At 36.3% G+C, this 26,116-nt stretch overlaps 1 protein-coding gene across 1 annotated transcript in view; it reads left to right on the forward strand.

Annotated features, from left to right (window-relative positions):
• Positions 1-26,116, forward strand: part of DYM (dymeclin) — a 372,708-nt gene that overhangs the window by 245,270 nt on the left and 101,322 nt on the right. The window contains exon 14 of the mRNA XM_060122074.1: positions 3,585-3,687. Coding sequence (XP_059978057.1) covers positions 3,585-3,687 — 103 coding nt within the window. The remainder of the gene's footprint in view (positions 1-3,584; positions 3,688-26,116) is intronic.

Below are 26,116 nucleotides of genomic sequence, written 5' to 3' on the forward strand. Positions count from 1 at the left end.
AGTTACTTTTCTCAGCAATTTGAAAGTCATGTCTCATATAAATTTAGGTCATTTTGCCCTACAAATGCTAAACAGGAGACAAAATTAGAATGTTTTTTAAAAGTTAAAAAAAAAAAAACAACTTTGAGAGCTCTGGCTAGCAGACCTGAGGAAAAAAGCATATTAGATTGTAGAAGAATAACAGCCTGAGTAAGTGTGAATTCTGTTTTTAATTCATGATAGAAAACTGGGAGTGACCTCAAATCATCTGTTCTTACACCAACTTTCTTAAAAACAGCTGGGAGCAGTAGCCACAGCTTCTTGAGGTGGACCATGTCAACATTTTATGCCCATAACAGTCAAATTTTCTGTTATGTCCAACTGAAAGAGCTTATGTTTGAATTGCAGCTCTCTTCCTTGTTTTGTCTTTTACCAACAAGGAAAAAGGATTGTTAGTATTCTCTTTTAAAATAAACAAACTAGGCTTTCTTCTCCAAAGGAAACAATATCAAATCCTTTTTGCTTTGATTCCTAGGACTCGTTCCATAAATTTCTGAAAGTGATGATAAAAGTTACCATAGATTACCTCTGTTGTCCTTCTCTGAAGGGTACACTCTTAGAACACTGACAGAGAAAATCCCAGGTTTATTGAACCCATAAAACAGCTCCTGAGTTCTGGTATTTTGTAAACTTAAAGTGCACTGCTGTACTTCACTTGTCCCCTTTCCTCTTACTAACACCAAAAAGCTCACTTCCTCCAGGTATATTTATTGCTTTTGCTTTTTGTTTGGGCATCCAATTGATGCCTCTGAGTCTTGCCATGCCCTATACTAAAATCAACCACCAAAGTCCATTCAGTCTCAAAAAACTTCTGAAACTCCATTTATTCCAGAAAATACACTACAACCAATTAAAAGAATCTTACTAATTGCCCTCTTTTATGCATTTCCATGTGAATATGCTTTATGCACTATCCCAACATATTTTTATCTTCTATTTTTCATTGCCTACAAAATAATTTGCATATTTAAGAATATATACCCCCATTGAAGTTTAGTACTATGTTCAGTTGTTCTTTTACTCAGCAGTTTTACTTTATCTATAGTCAGTCTCACCTCAGATATACTAAAAATTATGTACAAGGGTGTTCATTGCAGTGCTATTTATAATACAAAAAACTGGAAACATTGCAGTGATTCATTTCTAATGGACTAGGTAAACTAAGGTATATCCATATGCTTGGATATCAGTTAACTGGCACTCAATATGTGTTTATTGAACGAATCAAGGATTATATTGTTAAGTGGAAAAAGTGCAAGGTACAGAGCAGTACCTGTTTTGTGGGAAGAAAACATGGATGTATATGTACGGTATTCATTCATTTACATGCCTTGATGCATATAATATTGTTGGAATCATAGATAATAAACTGCTAACATTTGTTACCAGTGGGTCATGGGTATGGATGTGAGGAAAAAGTGTGATGTTTACTTTTAACCTTAAAAAAGAAAAAATAAGCAAAACTAAACCTCAAATAGAGAGGACCCAGAAAAGTAAAATGATTGAAAAGAATGTACATACCCTTACAGATTGAGTCTTTTTCCCTACTTCTTTACATCACTTCCACTTCACTCTTCTCACTGTCCCCTGTTTTGCCTCTGTGCTTTGCCTTCTGTTTGGAAGTGCCTCTCTCTTCTCTTGCACAAATCTTTTTCCTTCTTCATAAAGTCTAACCCTTCATGAAACTTTGCTGAACTATTCCATTTCAAAGAAGTCTCTCTTATCAACATATGCTTGATCAGTATCATATGATTTCACACTTATTCACTTAGTAATTATTTCACTTATTTTCCTGCTGTATTTGAGTATAGATTTAGAGAATATTCTTGGCTTTGTTACATTTGCTTTGTACACATCCAGCATTACCAATAAGTGTTAAGGAATTTTTTTTAATTCATTTTTTAACATTTTAATGTTAAAACTCAATCTAGAAAGAATACTTAGTAGTCTTGTTTTCAGTAATTATCCCATTTAAACCATTTGAAATAAGTAGAGATTTTCATAAATTGATATTCAAATCAATATTCGGTTTAGAAAGATACCACTAAGAAATACTAGAGTAATGTTTTGGGCATTAAAGAAGATACTACAGGTCATACTTATATAGAAAAGTACATGGAATCAGAATTGTCTGTACTTTTAACTTGTCATCTAGCCCAAGGAAGAATTCTTTATTCACTAGATATAGTAGCTTTAACATTAGGATCATATAATTATGTGTATTTGAAGCTCTATTATTAGGTACATACACATTTAGGATTGTTATAGCTTCTTGATAAATTTGCCATTTCATCACTATAAAATTTCTCTCTTTATCTCAGGTAATAATATTCTTATCCTTAAGCCTACTTTGTCTAATATTAATATAGCCGCTCCAGCTTTCTTATGTATAGTGTTTATACAGTATCTCTCTTGTATCATTTTACTGTTCACTTATCTGTATCTTTAAATTTACAAGCATGCCTCTTATAAATAGCATGCTACTGGGTTTTGCTTTTTTATCCAGTCTGACAATCTCTGTCATTTAACGAGAGTGTTTAATCCATTTACATTTAATGTAAATTTGTTTTATACTTTGAAAATTGCTCATTTAGGTCTGTTGGGATGCATCTTAGAATCATCTTTACTCTGGGCTAGAATAGCCCTACTCCTAAAGCGTGGCCTTTCTGAGAATTCAACTGAGTGTTCATGTTCAGTGAGTTTTATCCACTCTGGCTGGTTGGAACTTCAACATACCTCCAGCCTTTTGTGATCTCCAAAATCTCTGTTCAGTTTGTGGCTCCTGGATGGTGGTTTACTGCCACACCTTATGGGGTCTTTTCTTTGCATTTAGCCAAATGTTCAAGAAGACACTGGGGCAGGTTTTGAACATTTCAGATGTTCAACATCTGAAAACAGTTATTTTATGTATTTTGTTCAGTTTTTTTTAGTTGTTTACACAGGGGAGTTATTCAGTACCAGTAAAGTAAAACTCTTATAATACATATGTTTAAAGCCATTCTTTTTGAGAATAAGAATATAAAGCTATAATATAGAATCATAGGCTCTGTATTATGCTAGAGAAATAACCCAGTGCACTTATTTGAAAGATGAGATACTCCAATAAAGATGTTAAAAAAATAAAATAAAATAAATAAACCCATGCAGTAAGATACAAAAAAAAGATGAGAAAATTGGGATACAGCAAGCTCAAGTAACTTGTAACAGATTGCACTATGAGTTACTCATAAAGTCAGTCCATATCTCAGGTTTTCTTAATATCTGTCCACTGTCCTGTCCATGATAGTAGTCTTCTGAAAATTCCTCCTCTGTTTGAAATATAATTTGAAACTGGCAAACTTTTATTTTAGAACCCTTATAATTTAAACATTCTTTTCACTTTATTATTTGTTATATCAATAGTATTGTTAATCCTGCTGTTAACACAGGCACGAAAAAAAGAATCTTTTAGAATAATCGACATTCTGTGGAATGTCAATATAAAACCTAGAAAAGGAGACACTTAGTTCTTTTAATATAATTGGGGTTTTGGTTTTTTTTTTCAGCTTGTTTTCCTTGCTGTCTAAAAAACACAACAAAGTTCTGGAACAAGCCACACAGTCCTTGAGAGGTTCGCTGAGTTCCAATGATGTTCCTCTACCAGATTATGTAAGTAGTTACCTTACTTTGTCAATAAAAAAATTTTCCTTTCATTGCTAAATTTAAAAATAACAATACCCCTCTCTTCCCAAGATCTGGCTGTGATCTTGTTCCCTGAGAAACCTATGATAGGTAAATAAAGGATTGACATCTCAAATCAAGGGAAAAAATTTTGATGATTATTAACAAGTAGTTGAAGAGAGTCAACCCTAAATCAATGATTGTTAATAATTAGAAATCTTATTAGTCAAGAAAACCACTCAAACTAATTACAGAGAAACAAAAGGAGGGATTTTATAAGAAGTGTGCAGACTTTTCTCACGGAACTCAAGGGGAAGATGTACACCTAGATTTCAGAGAATGAGAACCTGAAATGGAAAAGCCATTGGATTCATTCAGAATAGCCTATCTTGGGACTTCCCTGGTAGTCCAGTGGTCAAGAATCCGCCTGCCAATGCAGGGGACATGGGTTCGAGCCCTGGTCCAGGAAGATCCCACATGCCATGGAGCAACTAAGCCCACGCACTACAACTACTGAGCCCATGCTCCTAGAGCCTGTGCTCTGTAACAGGAGAAGCCACTGCAATGAGAAGCCCGTGCCCCGCAAGGAACAGTAGCCCCCGCTCACCGCAACTAGAGAAAGCCCATGCATAGCAATGAAGACCCAGCACAGCCATACATACATACATACATAAGGAATGATAATTCTTAAAATTAGAAAAAAAAAAAAAAGCCTCTCTTTCTGGGGCATTTAGTTTCTGTTATCTGCTTCTTTTTGCTTCAGTTTTATTCTGCTGCTGCTTTCCGTAGGCCCGTTTTCCCTATTTGCTGACTGAAATAGCAACCCCTCCCCCTCCCCCACCCCCTTTCCCTCCCAACCCTTAACATGTCCTTGGGAGTGTCATGCCTTTTGCTGACTTATCAGAGTCCTAATTCTCAGATCCTGGGAGAGAGAATCTAATTGTCTCTGCTTGGGTCAGTATGCTGCTCCAATTCGTCAGTCATGGTCAGCAGAGAATAGCATAACATGTTGAATTTGTTCCCTCCTCTTTAAAGATGAAGAGCTTATTACCACCTGACCTCAGGGGATGATGATGGAATAGAACACAGCACAGGGATGAGCATTATATAATAGGAGGGGGAACTCGTTATGAGTTCCTTTAGGGCTGTGCCACTGTCTGTGACACCTCTTTGTTTTGGAACATACCTTAGATGAGGATGGTAAAAACTTTCATGTCACGGACCACAGAGGTAGTTCATCCAGTTCTAATAAGGACCTCCCTGTTTGTTTGTCTGGGGACAAGTTAATGAGTTGATATTTAGTAACTTTAGGAGAGAATTTTTATATCCTAAGTTTGAGGTGGTGATGTGTACCAGACAGCCGGAGAATTGTTTTGCTTGTTTCCTGCTGTCATTTGTTTCATTTCTAAATGGTTGTGCTGATATGAGACTGTGGGAACAGCACCCAGTCCAGATATCAGACGCTGATAAACAGAGATAGCTGTGTGCAGCGACAACCTGACTGGTGCTATTTTTCATCTCTTTTATTTATTTATTTAGTGTGGGTGTGAGAGAGATGTTATGATCTGTCTTCCCATTATGAAGTTTAAAATTCCAAAGTACTTCTCTCCTACCAAAAAAATTAGTATCTTTTAAGATTTTCCTGCTAGTTGAATATTCTCAATTTCTTGAATAAAATGAGCATTATAGTTGACTTAATTCTATCCTTGTCATGACTTGTTCTAAGAAAAATAATTCTTTCTAATTGCTCCTTGGAAACCTCAGTTGGGGCCAGAGTGGCAATGGGGATTATGTTTATTAAGAACTTAAATTTTGGTCATCTGTAAGTGTTTTGTCATTTTTATACACATATTATTTGATTTATATAGTATTCCTGTTAATTCCACAAAAATGTGTTGAATGTATGTAGTACTGAGGTTGCCCTAGCAGTATTCTCCTTTAATCAGAGGCCAGAAAATTGATATTTCTTTGAGAAAACAGGTCATGTTTAACAGTATTTGCCAATCATGGAGGTGATTATGCAGTGAAAGGGCAAGTTGAACTCGTAATGGACATATGAATTCTGTTGAACTTTACAGGTCATTGACTGTTTTCCTCTTGCATGAAGGTTTCACTGAGTAAAACTGAATTTCTTGAGGCATCCGCTTCCTAGAAATACAAAGAAAATTCCATTTGGAATCTGCCATTGACAGTCCTTATTATAACATTTGTGGGTATGAGACTTTGCAAATCACAGCATTTTCCAAATGGGTTTATGAACTTGAATTTTGCTGCCTTTCCTCGGAGCTAAGTGCAGAGGGTGGGTAACACTGATTCAGTAGTAGTGTTGATAACTATGAATCATTCCTCCTGCCACTGACCTGAAAGGTGATTAAAAAAAACAATAGCAACCTTAAAAGTAAGTACTACACTATGTTCTTCTTTGGTGATAACTCATGTTTTATTGGTCATTCCCATTGCTCAAAATACTACGTATAAGTGAGAGAACATTTGAAACCATATTCTCATTATCATTCTCTTTTAATTTGGTCATTAACTGGGCAAATACAGTATGTTCCCTTTTTCTTCCCCAGAAATTTTACTTGTTAAGTGTCTCTGCCAACAACCATATAAAATTCTGTGTCCTTGACTAATGCTTTAGAAAAATTGTTTGTAAAAGATGGAACAGGAAAACGAAAGGGTCTTAATGCAGCAGTGGATTCCTGAATGTATACTTTCTACAGCAGGATTGAGAGAACTATAGTAGCAGAGTTTGAATAACTGTGTAAAAATAAGGATATGTTTTTCTTCTCACTGTAGTACATAAAGTACTTTCAGTCTACCTAGAGAATTTTGAGTTTATTAAGAAAATGTTTATTCTCATTATACTGTATAGTTCACCAGTCAATTGACTAACAACATAGAAAGCAAATAGCAAGTTACAAAAACATTAGTATTAGTACTTTAGTACAGCCGTGTTTGTCTGAACATCTCAGGGGAAACCTGAAGCCTTCAGCCAGCTTCTAGAGAATGAGAAAATTCCCTGACTGCTTAAGGGAAAATAAAACAAAAAATTATACTCAGGTTCTCCATGGGGAGAGAGAATGCTCACTACGGAGAGTGATGAAGTTGTCTAGGAAAGCTAGTGAAGTTCAGTTGACTTGGCTGAGTTTTGGTGTCTTTATATCAGGGTTTCATAAAGTTTAATTCAATGACTAAAGAGACATGAGAGAATTGTTAAAGAAGAATCTTTCAACACTTTTTTTAATAGATTTATTTATTTTTATTTATCTTTGGCTGCATTGGGTCTTCGTTGCTGCTCGTGGGCTTTCTTTAGTTGTGGTGAGCGGGGGCTACTCTTCGTTGTGGTGTGTGAGCTTCTCATTGTGGTGGCTTCTCTTGTTGTGGAGCACGGGCTCTAGGTGCGTGGGCTTCAGTAGTTGTGGCTCACGGGCTCAGTAGCTGCAGCGCACAGGCTTAGTTGCTCCGCAGCATGTGGGATCTTCCCGGACCAGGGCTTGAACACGTGTCCCCTGCATTGGCAGGCAGATTCTTAACCACTGCGCCACCAGGGAAGTCCCAACATTTTTTTTTAATAAGAATAAACCTCTAAAACAACTTTGGTCATATAAAACAGAACCTGAATATAGACAATGAAGCAAAAATAATAAGTGAGTTATAGTTGCTTTTTAAATATAAACATGGCTTTTAATTATGACTGTTGTCACATGTCATGTAACCATTGTTTCCCTAATTTCTAACAATTATCGTAGCAACTAGTTGAGATGAGAGGAATCTAACTTTTATTCTAGGTGGAATCATAAGGAACCAAAATTTATTGCCCCATGATCATCAAAGAATTTTTGAACCTTTTCATAGGACCAACTTTCCCATCTCATTCCAAACGTAAATGCAAAGGCACAAGCGAAAAAGACCCTGGCCAAAGGGTAAGGAGCCAAATCAGAAAAATCAGCAGAAGTATAAACAGTAACTAAGAGTTTATCATCAACTTGCTAAAAGCAAGTACAGTCAACTCCCCCCTTAGCCACGATTTTGCTTTCTGAGATTTCATTTACCTACGGTCAACAGCGGTCCAAAAATATTAAATGGAGAATTCCAGAAATAAACAATTCATAGTTTGAAATTTCACACCATTCTAAGTAGTGTGATGAAATCTCTCGACATCCAGTTCTGTCCTGCCTGGGACATGAATCATCCCTTTGTCCAGCATATCCCGACCATTAGTCACATAGTAGCCATCTGGGTTATCAGATGACTGTTGCAGTATTGCAGCGCTTGTGTTCAAGTAACCCTTATTTTACTTAATGACCCCAAAGCCTAAGAGTAGTGGTGCTAGCAATTTGGATATTCTCTTACTGTACATAATTCATGAATTAAACTTTATCGTAAGTATGCATGTATAGGAAAAAACGTAGTATACAGTTGTCCCTTGGTATCTGAGGGGGATTGATTCTAGGAACCCCCGCATATACCAAAATCCAAGGATGCTCATGTCCCTTATATAAAGTGGTATAGTACAATCGGCCCTCCATATCTTCAGATTCTGAATCTGAGGATTCACCCAACCACAGATAGAAATTTCCATCCAAGGTTGGTTAAATCCACAGAAGTAAAACCTGACAATATGGAGGTCCAACTGTATATTTATTGGAAAAAAATCCACGATGTGGTGTAGGATGGTGAGTGATTGCTGACGGTACATGGTCTCTTTCGGGGATGATAAAAGTGTTTGAAAATTAGATTGTGGTGATGGTTGCACAATTCTGAATGTACAGAAAACCGTTGAATTGTACATTTTGAATTGACAAAGTACGTGTGGTGTGTGAATGTTGTCTCAGTGAAGCCATTAAAAAAAAGTAGTACTTGGAGCACTAGGAAAAAGAAAAAAGGACTATTTGTTGAATGTAATAGCATATAGATACCAGCTTTGCTGGCATTATGGCATGAGGGTGAATGTTAGAAAAATAAATTTTATACTTTGAGAAAGTTAATATTTTCAATTAGGGAAAATGATTCTTGAGTAGTGTCTTGACTTTAGAAACTACTAAAGTCAATTAGATATGCAGTTACAAAAAGATATGTGTATTTTTCAGCCTGGCTTAAGAGCAAAATCTATCAATAGGGGACTGATTAAAGTTTAAATCTATCCAATGCAGTTATTCTGCAGACTTTTTTTTTAACAAATTCAGTCCATATAGGTTTATCTGAAAAGATATCCATAACACTCAAATCAGTAGAAACAAACAGAAAACCATACTTTATAGTATGTAGGTTATATGTACATGTATGTTTGAAAATATGCATTTAATTTTTCTGGAATAATTCATAAACTGTTAAATAGTGGTTACCTGTAGGGAGTCAGACTGACGGGAAGGGGAAATAGAACTTACACTTTTTGCCTTATACTCTTCTTTATAGGTATAGATCTTTACATTTTTGTCAAGTATATGACTTATTTTCCCCTCCTTCCCTCCCTCCCTCTCTCCCTCCCTCCCTTCCTTCCCTTTTTCTATTCCCTCCCTCAGTCCTTCCTTCTCTTCTTTATTATTTTTAGATAATTTTAGACTTACAAAGAGTATTCAAGAATTTCCATATATCCTTCACCAGCTTTCCCTTTTGTAAATATCTTACATAACCATTGAACATTTTTCAAAACTATTAACCTTGGTACAATACTGTTAACTAAAACACAAATCTCATTTGAATTTTACCAGTTTTGACACTAATGCCCTTACTCTTTTCTAGTATCCAATGCAGGATAATCCCACATTGCATTTTGTTGTCACGTCTTCTTAGTCTTTCCTTGGATTTCATGACCTTGACACCTTGGAAGAGTACTAATCAGTTATTTCGTAGGATGTCCCTCAATTTGGGTTTGTCTGGCATTTTCTCATGATTAGAATGATGTTATTGGGAAGGATACTACAGAAGTGATATGCCCTTCTCAGTACATCATTTCAGAGTATACATGGTGTTGGTGTGTATTACTGGTATTGATCACTTCACTGGGATGATGTCTGTCCAGATTCTTCACCATAAACTTGCTGATTTTCCCATTGAAATTCCTGTATGTTTTTTTGTTGTTGTTTTTTTGTTTTGTTTGAGGTATGCGGGCCTCTCACTTTTGTGGCCTCTCCCGTTGCGGAGCACAGGCTTCAGACGCGCAGGCTCAGCGGCCATGGCTCACGGGCCCAGCCACTCCGCGGCATGTGGGATCTTCCCAGACCGGGGCACGAACCCGTGTTCCCTGCATCAACAGGCGGACTCTCAACCACTGCGCCGCCAGGGAAGCCCCCTGTATGTTTTATATAGTAGCTATTTCCACTATATTGGAAATACTTTATTAGATTATTAAATATTTCCACTACATTGGAACAGTATATGGGGGAGATACTTTGAGATGATGCCGATATCCTGTTTCTTCCTCTACAATTTCCCACAAATTTTAGCATCCATTGATTGATCTGGCCTCAGCATTATTTTACTGATTTATTAGTGATTTTCTGTTTGTCTCATTCCCTCTAAATTTATTATTAGAATTCTTCTGCAAGGACGAGTTGTCACCTCTCCCTGATGTATTTATCTATGCAGTTGTATATTTCTATCACTATGGACTCCTGGATACGAATTTTCTTCTTATCATCCAGAAGTGTTGTTATTTTGTTACTCAGGTTGTTCCAACTTTAGGCACTGGGAGCTCTTTCAGGTGTATCCTCTGCCCTTTGACTATGCGTCAACCTTTTTTTTTTTTTTTTTTTTTTTTTTTGCGGCCTTCAAGATGCTCCAACTCATCTTGTATTTCCCCTGCTCCAGCCCTAAAATCAACCATTTCTCCAAGGAGGATCATGAAATTTGAATCAAGATCTTTATATTAATAGTTACTTTCCTAATGTCAAAACCAATGTAAAAAACAGAGCCCGATCTTGTGAATAGGGTTGCAAATCTTGTGAACATCCCTAGAAACAACTGCTTTGAACTTAAGTATTAACAGATTCCAAGCCCCACACTGATTAGGTCCCAGAAGGTTTCTTCTTTAGAACAATTGATTTTAAAAATCAAATAAATGAGGCCTCTAACAAGAGAGCAAGCTCCACACCCTACCCCTGCCACTTTTCTTCCTAATTAAAAACCAGGCCCGACTTTAACATAATCAGACTGATTTTCTTGGTTGTGTTATAACTTGGCTTTGGATGCATTTCTGAACTAGGAGTTCCAGAAATGTGCTGAGTATGCTTCTAAGGACAGTTTTAGTTGGAGGGATCCCCTCTTGTTTAAAAAAGAAAAATTTCTTCACTCTTAAAAAGCACACCTGAATTGAGGTAAAGAATATTGCCCTTTCTTTATTCCTACAGAGGAAATTTGTCCTGTCCCTTCTTATGGAATATGGTAGAATATTCTTTCTAAGGATTTTTTAAAATTATCTTTAAAAATACTTAAATAACTTTTATGTTCCTTCTAAAAGGAAATAGGATGTGTTTGCATTGAAATCTGGCAATGATTAATTAACCTTCTAAGAGAACTTTAAAGAATACAGAAAACCCATGCATATTAAATTCAGTAGCAATGTGTGATAAGTTAAGAAATCATAGTGATTTCTTAAATAACAAAGAAAGTTTGAAGAATCTTAGGAAAAGCTGTTTTTATATTAGCTCTGTAGAGCAGCAGATAAGAATATTTTCACTACAATGGGAAGGGGGGAAAAAATGAAAAAATGAAAAAAATCACTGGTTTTTACAGATTTATCACACATTGCTACTGAATTTAATATGCATGGGTTTTCTGTATTATTTAAACTTCTCTTAGAAGGTTAATTAATCATTGCCAGATTTCAGTGCAAACACATCGTATACACTACGAAATGTAAAATAGATAGCTAGTGGGAATCAGCCCATATAGCACAGGGAGATCAGCTGGGTGCTTTGTGTCCACATAGAGGGGTGGGATAGGGAGGGTGGGAGGGAGACGCAAGAGGGAGGAGGTATGGGGATATATGTATATGTATAGCTGATTCACTTTGTTGTAAAGCAGAAACTAACACCATTATAAAGCAATTATACTCCAATAAAGATGTTAAAAACATCATTATTTTAATTTTCTGTTTGCTCGAATTTTTATTGGTTTTCTCTCTCTTTCTCCCTTTCTGCCTGAGTTCATAGTTCCTAATAGGAAGAAAAGAAGTCTACTATTTGGAATTTTCTTTGATATATCCTTGATTTACATGGCAAATAGAAAGCAGCTGTCTATTTAAGCATCTAATTCTTGAAACCATAGTCCCCTCAAGCGTCATCTGGAAATAATGTAGCTTGTAAAACAAAGCTAAGAAGAAAAGGCAATGTTTGTTTTATGTGGGATGAATGATTTCTGTTGGGGTCCTTTAATTCGGCTATTATGAGGGTTATTAAAAAGCAGTATTACAAAAGAGGTTTAAATGAAAAGAATTTTTTTGAGCTGGTATCTTATTATTACAGTTGATTATAGTCAAAGCTGCAAATATTTTATAAATGGCACTTTATTGTAGTTTCTCCAAACAAGACCCCAAAAAACTAGTAATCTTACTCATTGTATGAGTGGAAATTCAACTCTTTCCATAGTGGATTTAGTTTCTGAAAACAAATTGTATTTGAGAATTCAGCTTTGCCTGTTTTCCTGGAAATTTCATGGCTTTCTGAAAAGTTCTTAAGAAATCTTACAAGTGTATTTGGGGATTACCTTATAAATGCAAAAATGAACATGAAAGCAGCAGAGTTTATCTAGGCTTCAGGTTTTATTGGAAGACTCAATTAACACCAGATAAAGTTAAGGCTAAATTGTTGCTTAACTTATTTGTAAATTACTTGAGTTTCTGAGATGTGAATTTGGAGATCTCAGTCCTGAGAAGCAGTATGCTTTGGGAAACAGAAGTCAAGTTAATTTGTGCTTTGACAGTTGTTAGAGGCTATTCCATGATTGGAGTGTATTGGTTTTCTTAATTTGTTAACACAACATAGTATTTGTTTTTGATAGTTGACACATAAGAACTAAGTTTCAGTTCTTAAGTGTACTTGGTACCACAGAAATGAAGTTACTTAGCATGTTTGATTATAAATAGGGCAGGCATGGTTAATTATTTTTATGCATTTGAGTCTTATCTCTCACCTGGTATCTTCTGTGATCTCAAATTTGTATTTTGACTGAGGTCATAAGGAGAATATTGTGTTACTCTGAAACATATCTTTTTTTCTTGAACGTACAATGTTAATTGATCAACCTAGCAAATGAATTAATGACTTATCCTTTTTAGGGTCAAATTCTAAGCCTAAAACATACTGAGCCTTTAATAATCAGTATTAACTCTCTTATGAAGTTATCTCTTATGTATCATACTGGTCAGTGAATTCCAATTAGAGTAACTTTTGTTTCATTATTAGTAGTGCTTTAGCTCATTAACCGATTCCAAGTCCTAAATTCCCCGTACCCATTGTGAATTCTCATATAATTACTAATATCATCCAGGTTAACAGTAATATCAGTTACAAAAGAGTAGTACATGCATTAAAGAAAACTCCATATGGTACTTGAAATTCCCCCTTCTTGCATCCAGCACGTAGTGAGCAACTGCTGTCTTCTCAGGCACTTTTCTCTGCCCTTTAAGACATCAGTGGAGATAAAAATCTCTGCCCTCATGAAGCCTACATTCTAATGAAGAGAGAGGTATAATGATTGTATTCATGGGCAAATGAATGAACAAGTGAATGAAATGTAAGAAGTTCCCATGGGAAAATAAAGCAGAATAAAGGGGTTGGGAGCACAGGCCATGGGAAGGTAGCAGTGTAATGGGTGGTTAGTGGAGGGTATGCCTCATTGAGAAGGTGACATTTGAGTAAAACCTAAGGAAGGAGAAGCAATGAGTCATGCAGAGGTCAGTGTGTTCTAGGACGATGGAACAGGGAGTGCACGGGGCTTGAGACAGGAGCCTCCATGAGCCGTGACAGGGTATAGTGGCTGGGAAGGAGATTATCTGGACCGCATTTATAATCATCTTGAATAAATGCATATCGACGAGTGATCCAGAAAAGTTTTGGATAGAGCAACAGCCTGAAAATAAGAAGACCTATTTCTGGGGTTTTGTTTTGTTTTGTTTACCTTTAATTTGCTGTGGGCTTGGGCAACTTTTTTGGCCATTCTGACCCTTGATTTCCTTGCCTTTAAAGTGTATCTTAAAGTAGATTTTTTGTGTGTGATTTCCTTTTCCAATGTGATTGGCATTCTCTGGTTATATAGAAAGGGATTTGTATTGCTGCAATGCACAGCAATTATAGGGGACTCCACTCTCTTTGTATTCTGTGTGAACCGTGTCCCCTGAAACATATCCTAGAATACAGTATTTAAGAATTTGAGACAGCCATTTGTAGATGTCACGAGTGATGTACATATTTATAGACGAGATAAATATCAGCTTATGTTTTACAGAATGCTACAAATAAAAGGCTCCTCTGAGAAGATATCATAAAAAGTTTTGAGTGGTTTTATTCTGAGTCTTACAAAATGGAAGGGCCTTTAATTAAGAGTCAGTATATATGATGGTTAGGCATATAAGCTTTGTGAGGAGAATTCTTGGAACATAAACCCAGCTTCATAGTTTTTTAGTTTTCTTGAAATTTCCCCATGAAAACAAAGAGAATGCATCAACAAACACAACATTTACAACAAAACTAGGTGACAGGGTGGCCACATGAAACTCAAAATACCAGAGGGTAGGTGCAAACTACCAAGAGCTACAAGATCCTTGCAGTATCTGTGTGAGAGCAACTAGAAGGAATGAGACCTCCAAGGGATCTGGGAAGTAGCCAAAAGGTATTCACTGGAAAGTCCACAGGCCAGTTTGAGAAAAGCACCTTAAACTGGTAGGGGTTTTGCATACCGTAACTCAGAGTCGATTGTCAGGGGTCTGCTATAAGATCTGAAGGGGTTCCAGCATCTGGGCCCTATCGACTCTTAAAACTAAATAGCTGAGGGGCTTCCCCGGTGGTGCAGTGGTTAAGAATCCACCTGTCAACAATGCAAGGGACACGGGTTTGATCCCTGGTCCGGGAAGATCCCACATGCCGCAGAGCAACTAAGCCCGTGTGCTACAACTACTGAGCTTGCGCTCTAGAGCCCACGAGCCACAACTACTGAAGCCTGTGTGCCTAGAGCCCGTGCTCTGCAACAAGAGAAGCCTGCGCACCGCAATGAAGAGTAGCCCCCGCTTGCCATAAGTAGAGAAAGCCCACACGTACCAACAAAGACCCAGTGCAGCCAAAAATAAATAAAAAATTAAATCTTAAAAAAAAAAAATTAAACTAAATAGCTGAAGCTCTCTCCTAGGACCAAGCCCCATACTGAAGTGAAGCTGCTAGAATTGGAGCCCCCAGAGAAGGTCAGGGACAATAAGCAAAGAAAAAAGAAAGTTTCAGATAAATGTAGGGTTGGAGAAGAGAGCCAGGAGATTCCAGAAAGTGCATGACCATGTTTATGAGCACTTCACATAAACAAAGAAAAGGTGGTCTTGGAACTAGAGAATGCTACCTTGACCTACCCTCCATGAGAAAAAAGTTGGGAAAACTAACTTCATTAAAAATGAGCAAAAGAGGGACTTCCCTGGCCGTCCAGTGTTAAGACTCCACGCTTCCAATGCAGGGGGCATGGGTTCGATCCCTGGTCGCGGAACTAAGATCCCACATGCCACATGGCCAAAAAAAAAAAGAAAGTGAGCAAAGAGAAAAAGCTCAGTCAAATTCAGTGCAAAGAGAGAAGAAAAAAGAGAATAAGGAGAATAATATGTCTTGTAAATAAAAGCATGATATATACCCATGCTTCTGGAATAGATAAGTGTCCATCAACAGATGAATGGATAAAGAAGATGTGGCACATATATACAATGGAATATTACTCAGCCATAAAAGGAAACAAAATTGAGTTACTTACAGTGAGGTGGATGGGCCTAGAGTCTGTCATACAGAGTGAAGTCAGAAAGAGAAAAACAAATACCGTATGCTAACACATATATATGGAATCTAAAAAAAAAAAAAGGGTCATGAAGAACCTAGGGGCAGGATGGGAATAAAGACGCAGACCTACTAGAGAATGGATTTGAGGATACAGGGAGGGGGAAGGGTAAGCTGGGACAAAGTGAGAGAATGTCATGGACATATATACACTACCAAATGTAGAATAGATAGCTAGTGGGAAGCAGCCGCATAGCACAGTGAGATCAGCTTGGTGGTTTGTGACCACCTAGCGGGGTGGGAGGGAGGGAGACGCAAGAGGGAAGAGATATGGGGATATATGTATATGTATAGCTGATTTACTTTGTTATAAAGCAGAAACTAACACACCATTGTAAAGCAATTACACTCCAATAAACATGTTAAAAAAATTTTTTTTAATCATTTGAAGTAACAGTGGTTCAGAGAATGTAACTAAATTGTCTAGAATTGCATAGCTAACAACTAGTTGTCTGTCTTGATATTAACGTGACTAAAAGAAAACTTTTTTTTTTAAACAAATATATCAGTGCTTGTTCATCGCCAAAAATAAAAAAAAAAATTAGATGAGAACTGTTAAATAACTTTTCAAAACAACTAAAAGAAACTAAGAAAATGATACAGGATATAACAGAACAACAAATCAGAATTACAAATACTCAAATGGACAAATTTTATTTCTAAATAAAATTAGAAATAAAAAAATCATTTGGGACATATAGACTATCCATAAAGAGAAAGTATTTAGTAAATAAATAGATATAATGCCTTAAGAAAAATAGAAAGTAAAAAGGAGGAAAGGCTTAAAAGCAAAAAGAAATGAAAGAAAAAGGATTTGAGAGAAAGTGACTAAATACTATAGGCAGAAATCCTATAGTACTTATAAAATACATATATAAAATAGGAATCCGCCCAAGAGAAAAAAAATACTTCAAGGAAACTTTCCTAAAATTATGAAGGAAAAAGATTTGAAACTACATGTTGAAAGAGCATACACTCTATGCCTTGGAAAATCAACCTAGGACAACACATACCAACACATGCTCCAGTGAAACTGCAGAGTTACAAAGGTAGAGAGAAAAAAATTTGAGGGGTACTCAGGCAAAAAGACCAGGTCACTTTTAAGGGAAGAAAATAAAATTGTCAACAGACTTTTGGGCAGTGTTTTATGCCACAATAAAATGGAATAACATTTTTAAGGTACTCAAGGAAAGCAAATGTGAGCCAAGGATTTTATATCCCACCAAACTGACTTGCAAGTATAAGAAACACAACCTTATGAAATCTAGGAACTCCGAGAATATTGTTCCCTTCCTGAGGGCTCTACTAGAGTAGTGGTCAGCAAAGGTTTTCTATAAAGCGCCAGACAGTAAATATTTTAGACTTTGTAGGCTACATTGCTGTCTTTGTCACATATCTTTGTGTGGGGTGTTTTGTTTTGTTTACAACCCTTTAAAAATACAAAAACCATTCTTAGCTCAAAGGCCATATTGGGACAGGCCACAAATCTCATTTGGCCCGTGGTTCGTAGTTTGCCAACCCCTGTACTAGAGAAAGAACTTTAGACAACCACAGTGACTGGAGAGATACAAACATAAAGACTGGTGATAAGCATTATCTATATTTTTCCTTGTAGAACTAGCATGAAACAATATTCACGGAGGAGAGAGTGTGGTATAGTATGTAAAGGCTGTGTCTCTGGCAATGCAGATACATCACAACTATTAAAATATGGAGAAGGGAAATGGTGAGAACATGTAAAAAGTAGAATAAACTGCTGATTGCCTGATGGTTAACTGGGAGTTAAAGGATATTGTATCAGGTCAGATGCTGGGAGAGAAGTGGGAGAAAGAAGAGGTAATTAGCTGATTTGATATTGTTTACAGCAGCAAACCAATAGAAAATGACAAAAAAATAAGAAGACAGGAATTATATAGTTATTCACCTAGAGGTAACCATTAGAAGAAAAATACAAATTTCCTGAATACCAAAAAATAAAATATAAAAAGAAAGCAAATAAAATATACTGCATATGGAAAGGCTAGTTATATAAAAGACCTATATATATATATATATATATATATATATATATATATAAATATAACATAAAATTATATGTGAGAGCATTGAAACCAAACAAATTGACCTTCAGTCTAAAACTCCATTGATAAGAACTGGTTGAATGAATTTTGGTACATTCATACAGTAGAGTACTATCCATCTATAAAAATGAATGAAAAGTATTTCTATATGAAGTTCTGTAAGTTGCCACATAATCATCCTCCTCAGGGTAGGTTGGTGATATCCATTTGTATCTATTTTTATTTGAAAACAAAAACAATGGAAGGACAAACTATAAAAAAATTTTTTTTAATTGTTACCTATAAAGAGAGTAAAAGAATAGGATGAAAGTGACTGAGAAGGATAAAGCTAGATTTTGAGTAATTCTTGATTTTAGATTTAACTTAAGAACTACATAAATAGTTCCTAAGAAAAAGTTCCTTCAGTAGAGTTGGATTGAATATTAGTGATTATACATATAACATGATTATAAAACAGTTTAAAAGAACAGTCTCTAAAATTTAAATAAATTGAAATAAATAAACCTAAATATATATCCAGTAGGTGGTATAACCAAACATCCAAGTGACTCTTTATCCCTAGGAGGCTGTACCTTAAGACACAACTGAAAAAAAAAATTAAACTGTTTTTACTATCACGTTTGTGTAGCAACCTTGGTATTGTTATTTCATGACATGGGCTTTTAATGTAAGATAAAGCAAATGAGTAATTGTACAATATTCTAAATTTTGTTTTCCCCATTGCCTTGGGAACCTGGATTCTTGGCGTGGGAGCTGGATATGCAGATATAAAATAGAAGAGATTGAATAAAACTCTTTGATCTTAGTTTGAATAGGAAGACTCTGTATGGACTCTGGTTTTTGTTTTTGAATATCTGTAGCTATGTCTAGTCATTCTACTTCTGTCCTTTGAACTCACAGAAACAGTGACCAGCCCAGTAGCACAGCATTGAACATTGCTAGCAACCAGATTTCCACTAAAAGGAACAAGGAATTTATCCTGCCTTTCATATAGAATGGTAACAAAACAGTAGTTATGAGAAAGTTCCTCTTTAGAGAAATGTTATAGCTGATAACTGAAAAGGGAATGATATAATTAGAATATCACCATTTAATTAACCTTAATAAATTAGTAGAGCCAAGCAGTGGACATGAATAGCCTCTCACTTACAAAAAGAGAACCAGACATTATGTGCCTCCTGATGTAGAACACACCACCATTCGTGAAGGAGTCTTGTTTTAAAAACAAAAACAACAACAAAAATCTAGTCTGATCAGGCCTTTAGATTAATCTACCAATTTACCGGAAATATCTAGGACAGAGAAACATGAAACACCACCACCAAAATCCAGATTGCAAGAAATTATATAGGACAAATAACCTGGTTTATTCAACTAATAAATTGCAGTGAAAAAGGAGAGAGAGAGAAACACCCTTTAATAAAGTCCAGTTGCACCGTAACGGCTTGATTTGGATCCTCATTCTCACAAGCTGTCTTAAAAATAAGAACAAAAACCATTTTTTTGCCTAATTAGAAAGTTGAGGACTGACTGGATATTTGATAATTTTCACAGATTACCATTAACTTTTTATGTGTGAGAATGGCATTATGGTTACAGTTTTAAAAGAAGAATCTTTATCTTTTGGAGATACTTACCAATATATTAATAAAGGTATATCTGGGGTTTGCTTCAAAATGACACTTGAGGGGAGGAAGTGAGTGAGTATAAGGAAACAAGGTTGGTCCTGAGTTGATAATTGTTGGAGCTGGGTAAAAGGTAAATGGAGGTTCATTATACTGTCCTGTCTTTGTGCTGTATATATTTGAATTTTTCCAATTAAAGAAGTTAAAGAGGTTGCACAACAGTGTGAGTATACTTAACACTACTGACATGGTAGAAAAATGGTTAGGATGGTAAATTTTATATTATGTGTATTTTACCACAGTTTTTTTAAGTTAAAGAATATGAGCTTTGGAATCTGAAAAAAACTACACTTAACCTGCCTATGACCTTGACCTAAACCCCTCTGATCTTTGGAATAAAGATACAGACATAGAGGATGGACTTGAGGACACAGGGGGGGAAGGGGAAGCTGGGACAAAGTGAGACAGTAGCACTGACATATATAGACTACCAAATGTAAAATAGATAGCTAGTGGGAAACAGCCGCATAGCACAGGCAGATCAGCTCCATGCTTTGTGATGACCTAGAGGGGTGGGATAGGGAGGGTGGGAGGGAGGCTCAAGAGGGAGGGGATATGGGGATATATGTATACATATAGCTGATTCACTTTGTTGTACAGCAGAAACTAACACAACATTGTAAAGCAATTAAACTCCAATAAAGATGGGGAAAAATTTTTTTTAATTAGAAAATAAGTTAAAAAATATGAGCTTTGGAGTCTGAAAAAACTACATTTAACCTTCATGTGACCTTGACCTAAACCCCTCTGATGTTTGGTTTCCTCATTTGTTAAATAAAAACAATAATACCTTGCCCATGGGATTGTTGTACCAATTAAATGAGATAATGCATAGAAAGCACTTAGCGCAATATGTGGCATATAACTTTAACTATATAAATATGTATTATGTAAATATTAGTGGCCATTATTACCACCACTACAGCTTCTGCCACCTACAGTAGGAAAATATATCTTTTATTCTCCCATCACTGAAAACTTTAGCTTATTACCGAGGAAGCCTGTTAAAAATTCTCTTTTCAGTGTGCTGTGGTGTAATGGAATAAGCTTACTGTGCAAGTTAGACAGACTTGAGTTAACTTAAGTTTTAGCACTTACTTGATATGCTACTTTGGTTAGTAAATATTTACTTAATGACCTTAGGGGAGTTATTGTAGCTGTCTGAGCTTTGATTATCTCATCTACAAAATGAGGATGCTAATACCTACTTTTTAAGTTGGATTGAATATTAGTGATTATACATATAATGTTCTTGACTGAATGCATTGATCATAGTAGGTTTTCAGTAAATGATGGATATTATCATCCATGATTGTATTCATTCATATATGATTATCATTGTTCAGGAATGGAAGGTAAGACGGACTTTTCCATATATCCTTCCTGGATATTTTATCTGAACATATCTGAACATAAGAATATTTATCTGAACATAAGAATATTCTATTTCTGATTTAATTATGGCCTTAGATTTAATATGGATATAATAGAACATACTATTAAATCGTATCTATTTTTCTCAACTTTTGAAATTTCAGTATCTATCTTTTCTTTTTTTCACTGGGTTTTGTTTATCAATCGAGCCTTATCACCGTTCTGTTTAGAGGAGTGAATGTTCCGAGGGAGGAGTGCTCTGTTGTTGGTGACTGTGGCAGATTAAAGATAACTGGAATAGTGATGCCCAGTGTTAACTTGCTTTTTTTTCTAGTAACGTATGAAAATCCTGCACCAAAAAGGACTTCTTGTTAGATACCAGCTGTAATAGAAAAGTACTCTCTTTTTCCCACTAGAGATTCAAATACAACAGAGGAGAGGTCTGCATCTAACAGAAATGCTCTAGAACTGATCCCAGAAATATAACGGAGGTGACTACTCAGATCTCTTCCTAACTCTGTACCCTGTGATTCTTTTTGTCTCTATTTATTGCCATCCTCACTGCTTTATTTCTTCTCATTGAGTAACTCAGCATGACATTCCTTTCATTGTAGCATCATCATTATTGCTTACAGAGCACTCACAAGAGATAAAGCAATATAGAAAGCTTCATGGAACTTGCCTGATGCTGGGAGACCTGGCCATTGTCCTTAAGGAACTTATCAGTCAGTAGCATCACAAAGGGAAGCCACAGAGATTTTTTTTAATGAACTGATTGTAGAAAATGTATATTCTCAATGCGTAAGTAATAATATGCATCTATTTTCTTTCCCAGAAAAAAAAAGAAAACATTCAATTTCTTATTACATAAGTCTGATAAATCATATGTCTGAGCTTCAGTTTCTCCATCCAACAACAAAGACTCTGGAATCAGACATACCTGGATTTGAATCCTGCTTCTCTCTCTTAGTAGCTGTGTAATAGTAAGGAAATGACAATCTTTTGAGTTTTAATTTCCACTTCTGAAAATAATCATAACAGTCCTACTATTAAGTTACTTGTTAGTTTCTAAATAGGATTAAATACAGTGAATACAAAAGTAAAACAGCATAAATTCAAGAAGGGCATCATCCATTCAAAACATATGATTTTATTCATGTCATATTTTGCCTCAGGCTTTGAGTATACAGTCATGAATGAACAGACATGGACCCTGCCCCACCTCAGGGAGCTAGTAGAGGGAAGAGCCCAATCAATTAGCAAGCAAGTGAATGCAAAATTATAAATAGGGTTAAGGAAAATAACTGCAACATAATGCAAGAGGATCGTGAGAATCTTAATTTAGATTTGGGGATATGGGGGAGATCGGGTATTTGCTCTCTGAGAAAGTAATATTTGACTGAGACCTGATAGATGAGTAATAGCCAGAAGAAGAGTGGGAGTAGTGTTTTGAACAGCAAATGCGAAGGCACTGAAGCAGGACAGGGCTCTGTTTATTCAGGAAAATGTAAGCAGACCAGAATGTCTTAGAGTGTGGATGTGAGAGGTAGAGAGGGAGTAGCATTAAATGAGATTGGAGGTACAGGTCAGCGTCAGCCCGTGCCAGGCCTGACGGACTCCTCATTTTAAGGAGTTCGGATGTTAACCATCGTTTGGCATAAAGTCATTAAAGGGTTTTGAACCATGGAGCAGTTGGCCCAATCTGCCTTTGAAAAGAATATTGTGGAGAAGTGATGGAAATGCAGAATGAGATATTCAAAGTCATGAGATAGATGAGAGCACAATGAGAGAGAAAGTGGCATGAGAAGGAAAGAGGGATCAGTCCGGAGCCCTGAAGGGCCCCCAACCTTCAGAAGTTGGATAGATGAGGAAATGCATGATGTCAAGTTGGCACATCTTAAAGAGGAAGAAATGGTGAACCAACCGTGGGTTGAAGATTGAGGATGAGATGAGGATTAAAACATATGCACTGGACTTGGCAAAACACAGATGGTATCTGGGCGTGTAAAAATGGGAATTATTTTGAATAGTATAAGTTGACAGGTAGCTAGATTAATCATGAGAAGATTTTTTTATGGGTTGGATATTTTAAATCGAGGTCTAAGAAAGAAAGAGTACCACATTGTTTATTCTCAGTCTCCTGGTTAACCTTTCTTACCTTAGAATATGTGTCTACCCCTGTTCCTACTTCTTAGCATTTTTTTGTGTGGACTAATGATAATAGTTAAGCTTGTTTAAAATGCAGGTTAGGCAATATTTAGGAATAAATTAACAACAAATACCTAGGAATTATGTTAAAAAATTTTTTAATTTATTTATGGCTGCATTGGGTCTTTGTGCTGCACTGCTTTCTCTAGTTGCAGCGAGCAGGGGCTACTCTTCATTGCAGTGCGTGGGCTTCTCATTGTGGTGGCTTCTCTTGCTGCGGAGCACAGGCTCTAGGCATGCAGGCTTCAGTAGTTGCAACACGCAGGCTCAGTAGCTGTGGCACACAGGCCCTAGAGTGCACGGGCTTCAGTAGTTGCGGCACATGAGCTCAGTAGTTGTGGCACACAGGCTCAGTAGTTGTGGCTCGCGGGCTCTAGAGCAGAGGCTCAGTAGTTGTGGTGCAGGGGCTTAACTGCTCCACAGCATGTGGAATCTTCCCGGACCAGGGCTTAGACTCATGTCCCCTGCATTGGCAGGTGGATTCTTAACCACTGCACCACCAGGGATGTCCCAGGTAATGTTAAAATATTAATGAAGAGATAAAATAAGGCCTAAATCAGTGGAGAAATAATGTATCTTTCTAAACTTTAAGCTCTGAAATTCTGAAGATTTCATCCTTAACAAATTAATATGTCAAAGTTAATGTAATTTTTCAATGTAAATTGATAAAGTGATAATAAAATTCATTTGGGTGAATAGACACACACTCTCTCTCTCTCTGCAGGTTAGGGAATTCCCTGGCAGTCCAATGATTAGGACTCAGCACTTTCACTGCTGGGGCCTGGGTTGAAACTGATCAGGAAACTAAGATCCCACAAGCCACGCAGTGAGGCCAAAAGAAAAGAAAAAAAATGCAGGTTATACATAAGGACTGTAATTAATAACAACTCATCATAATAAACTTACAGCTAAGTATCCTGATTACTTTTCTTTAAATGTACACGTTATCAGATTTTAAATTAAGTTATGCTTAATAAACCAAGTGAAAAGTACTAAAGTCAAAATGTACAGTATTCCCACAACTCAGGTTATAGGAAGCTCCAAATGGTTTCCTCATAGCACTGATATAATTTCCATGGGATTGCAGGATGTTTTTAAGTATCTCTTACCTTATATAATAAACGGTGCATTCACCATCCCATCCGTGGTTCAGAGGAAATACTCTTTGAAAGCATGTATAAATGTATTTTTGCTTTACAAATGTTTGTCATTTTCCCCTCAAAAAACTTGAGGAAGAGGTTTTGAGAACCGAGTACAAATGAGGAAAACGTGTGCTATGTAACAAAGAATGACAATTAGAGAGGGAGAGGGAGTGTGTGTGTCTGAAAAAGCTTTAGATTGTTTTTTTCTTTTCAATCTTTCATCCTAGTGTCCTTACTATTATATTACTTATGTAAAGCCTTCTGTCCATTGAGTTCAAAGCACTTACAATCATTAAGTCATTTATTTCTTGGATTTATTGAATGGGTGCCCATTGTTCAAAAGCCCGTGGGCGTAAGTACAAAGTTATAAAAGCACACAAATTAAATGTAATAGCACAGGAGCAAGAGAGAATGCCAGCAGGATCACTGCTGTGACTATTGAGAACGCCAGACTCTTATAAAGAAAGAAAAGAGAAAAAGAAAAGGAATAAAACAGCCACCTAGGATTCATTATATTCTGAGAGTTACAAAATAAATTTGTCAGGTCAAAAGCAGTGCCACAGGGTACAGTTAAGAGGCCTAACTGAATTTAGAGGGTGCTCTGGAAAATGGTCCAACTCTTAAACAGACTCAGATTCTACTCTAGTAATGAAGCAAGAGAAATTATTATTCTCTCTCCCTCATTTTACAGATAAGATATTCAGATACATGGGGAGTCGGTTAACTGCCATTGTCTCAAAGCAGTGTCGTAAAATTTGAAGCATGATCTTATTCTGAGATTCCCAGTTAAATCTTGTTTCATTTCTTTCAGCATTTTAGCTTGGATATACATGTTTCTTTTTAGTTGTCTCCTTCATATGGTGGTTTAAAAATGGATATTTTCAGTTCAGTAAATCAGAAAGCCTCAAGCTGATTCTAAAATGAATTTAGAAGAGGAAAAGCCTTTCATTTTTCAAGAAGTCAATAGATATTTGAAAATTCTAAAATTAAGAAATACCAGCACACATTATTATTTCCAAATAAGAAGACAGATGTTGGAGGAAGTAGCTAAAATGGTTCAAAATACTCACCTCTGGGGAGTGGGAGTTAGGAGAAGGGAAAGGAGGATGGGTCCTGGGATTGCTCTTGTTTTGTTTCAAATCTAGTAGTAGTCTTAACCTTCACACTATGTTCATTTGTTACTTTGATAAAAATTAAAACAGAAGTTTAGGGGAAAGAAATAAAGAACAGGAAACCAAACACATGTACAATAAATATTTGAGATTATCTTCAAAACTGAGTTTAACATATTATTCTCTAAGTCTTAAAGTAATAACAAGCTTGTCAGCACCCTCGCTTTATAATGCCGAGTCTGATTTTTGGTAATTCAAGAGAGATTGGCTAAAACTGCCAGTAAATTATGCATTCCACAATTAGGTATTTTCTCCTACTTCTGGTATTTTTCTTTATTTAATTGGAAATCTCTAATGACATTGACTGAAACTCTTGAAAGCATTATAATGTGGTCTTAAATGGGACACTCCCTGTGCTGTTGTGTTCAAGTCTTGGACTAAATTGTATTTTTTTTATCCTCCCATTTCCCCCTTTTTCTTTGCCTTGAAGGATTTCCCACAATTCACAGTAATCTCCCACTGGAGTCTAAGCTCCATATAGGCAGGGATTACATCCATTGGTCACTGCTTGAATCCAGGGCCTGGTCCAGTGCCTTTTCAAAGTGCCAGTCATTCAGTATTTTTAAGTAAATGACAAATTTCATCTGGGAATGTTGAGTTAACTAATAAATAGCTATTGGGAGAATTGATTAAATTGTACCAGTTAGCCTGGTAACCTGAAGGAGTTAATAAAATTTCCCCAGCTGCCAAGGCTACATTGAACCAGACCTTCCAAGGCCACTAAATTAC

The sequence above is a fragment of the Lagenorhynchus albirostris genome, chromosome 14, assembly GCF_949774975.1.
Source record: "Lagenorhynchus albirostris chromosome 14, mLagAlb1.1, whole genome shotgun sequence".
Classification (NCBI taxonomy): domain Eukaryota; kingdom Metazoa; phylum Chordata; class Mammalia; order Artiodactyla; family Delphinidae; genus Lagenorhynchus; species Lagenorhynchus albirostris.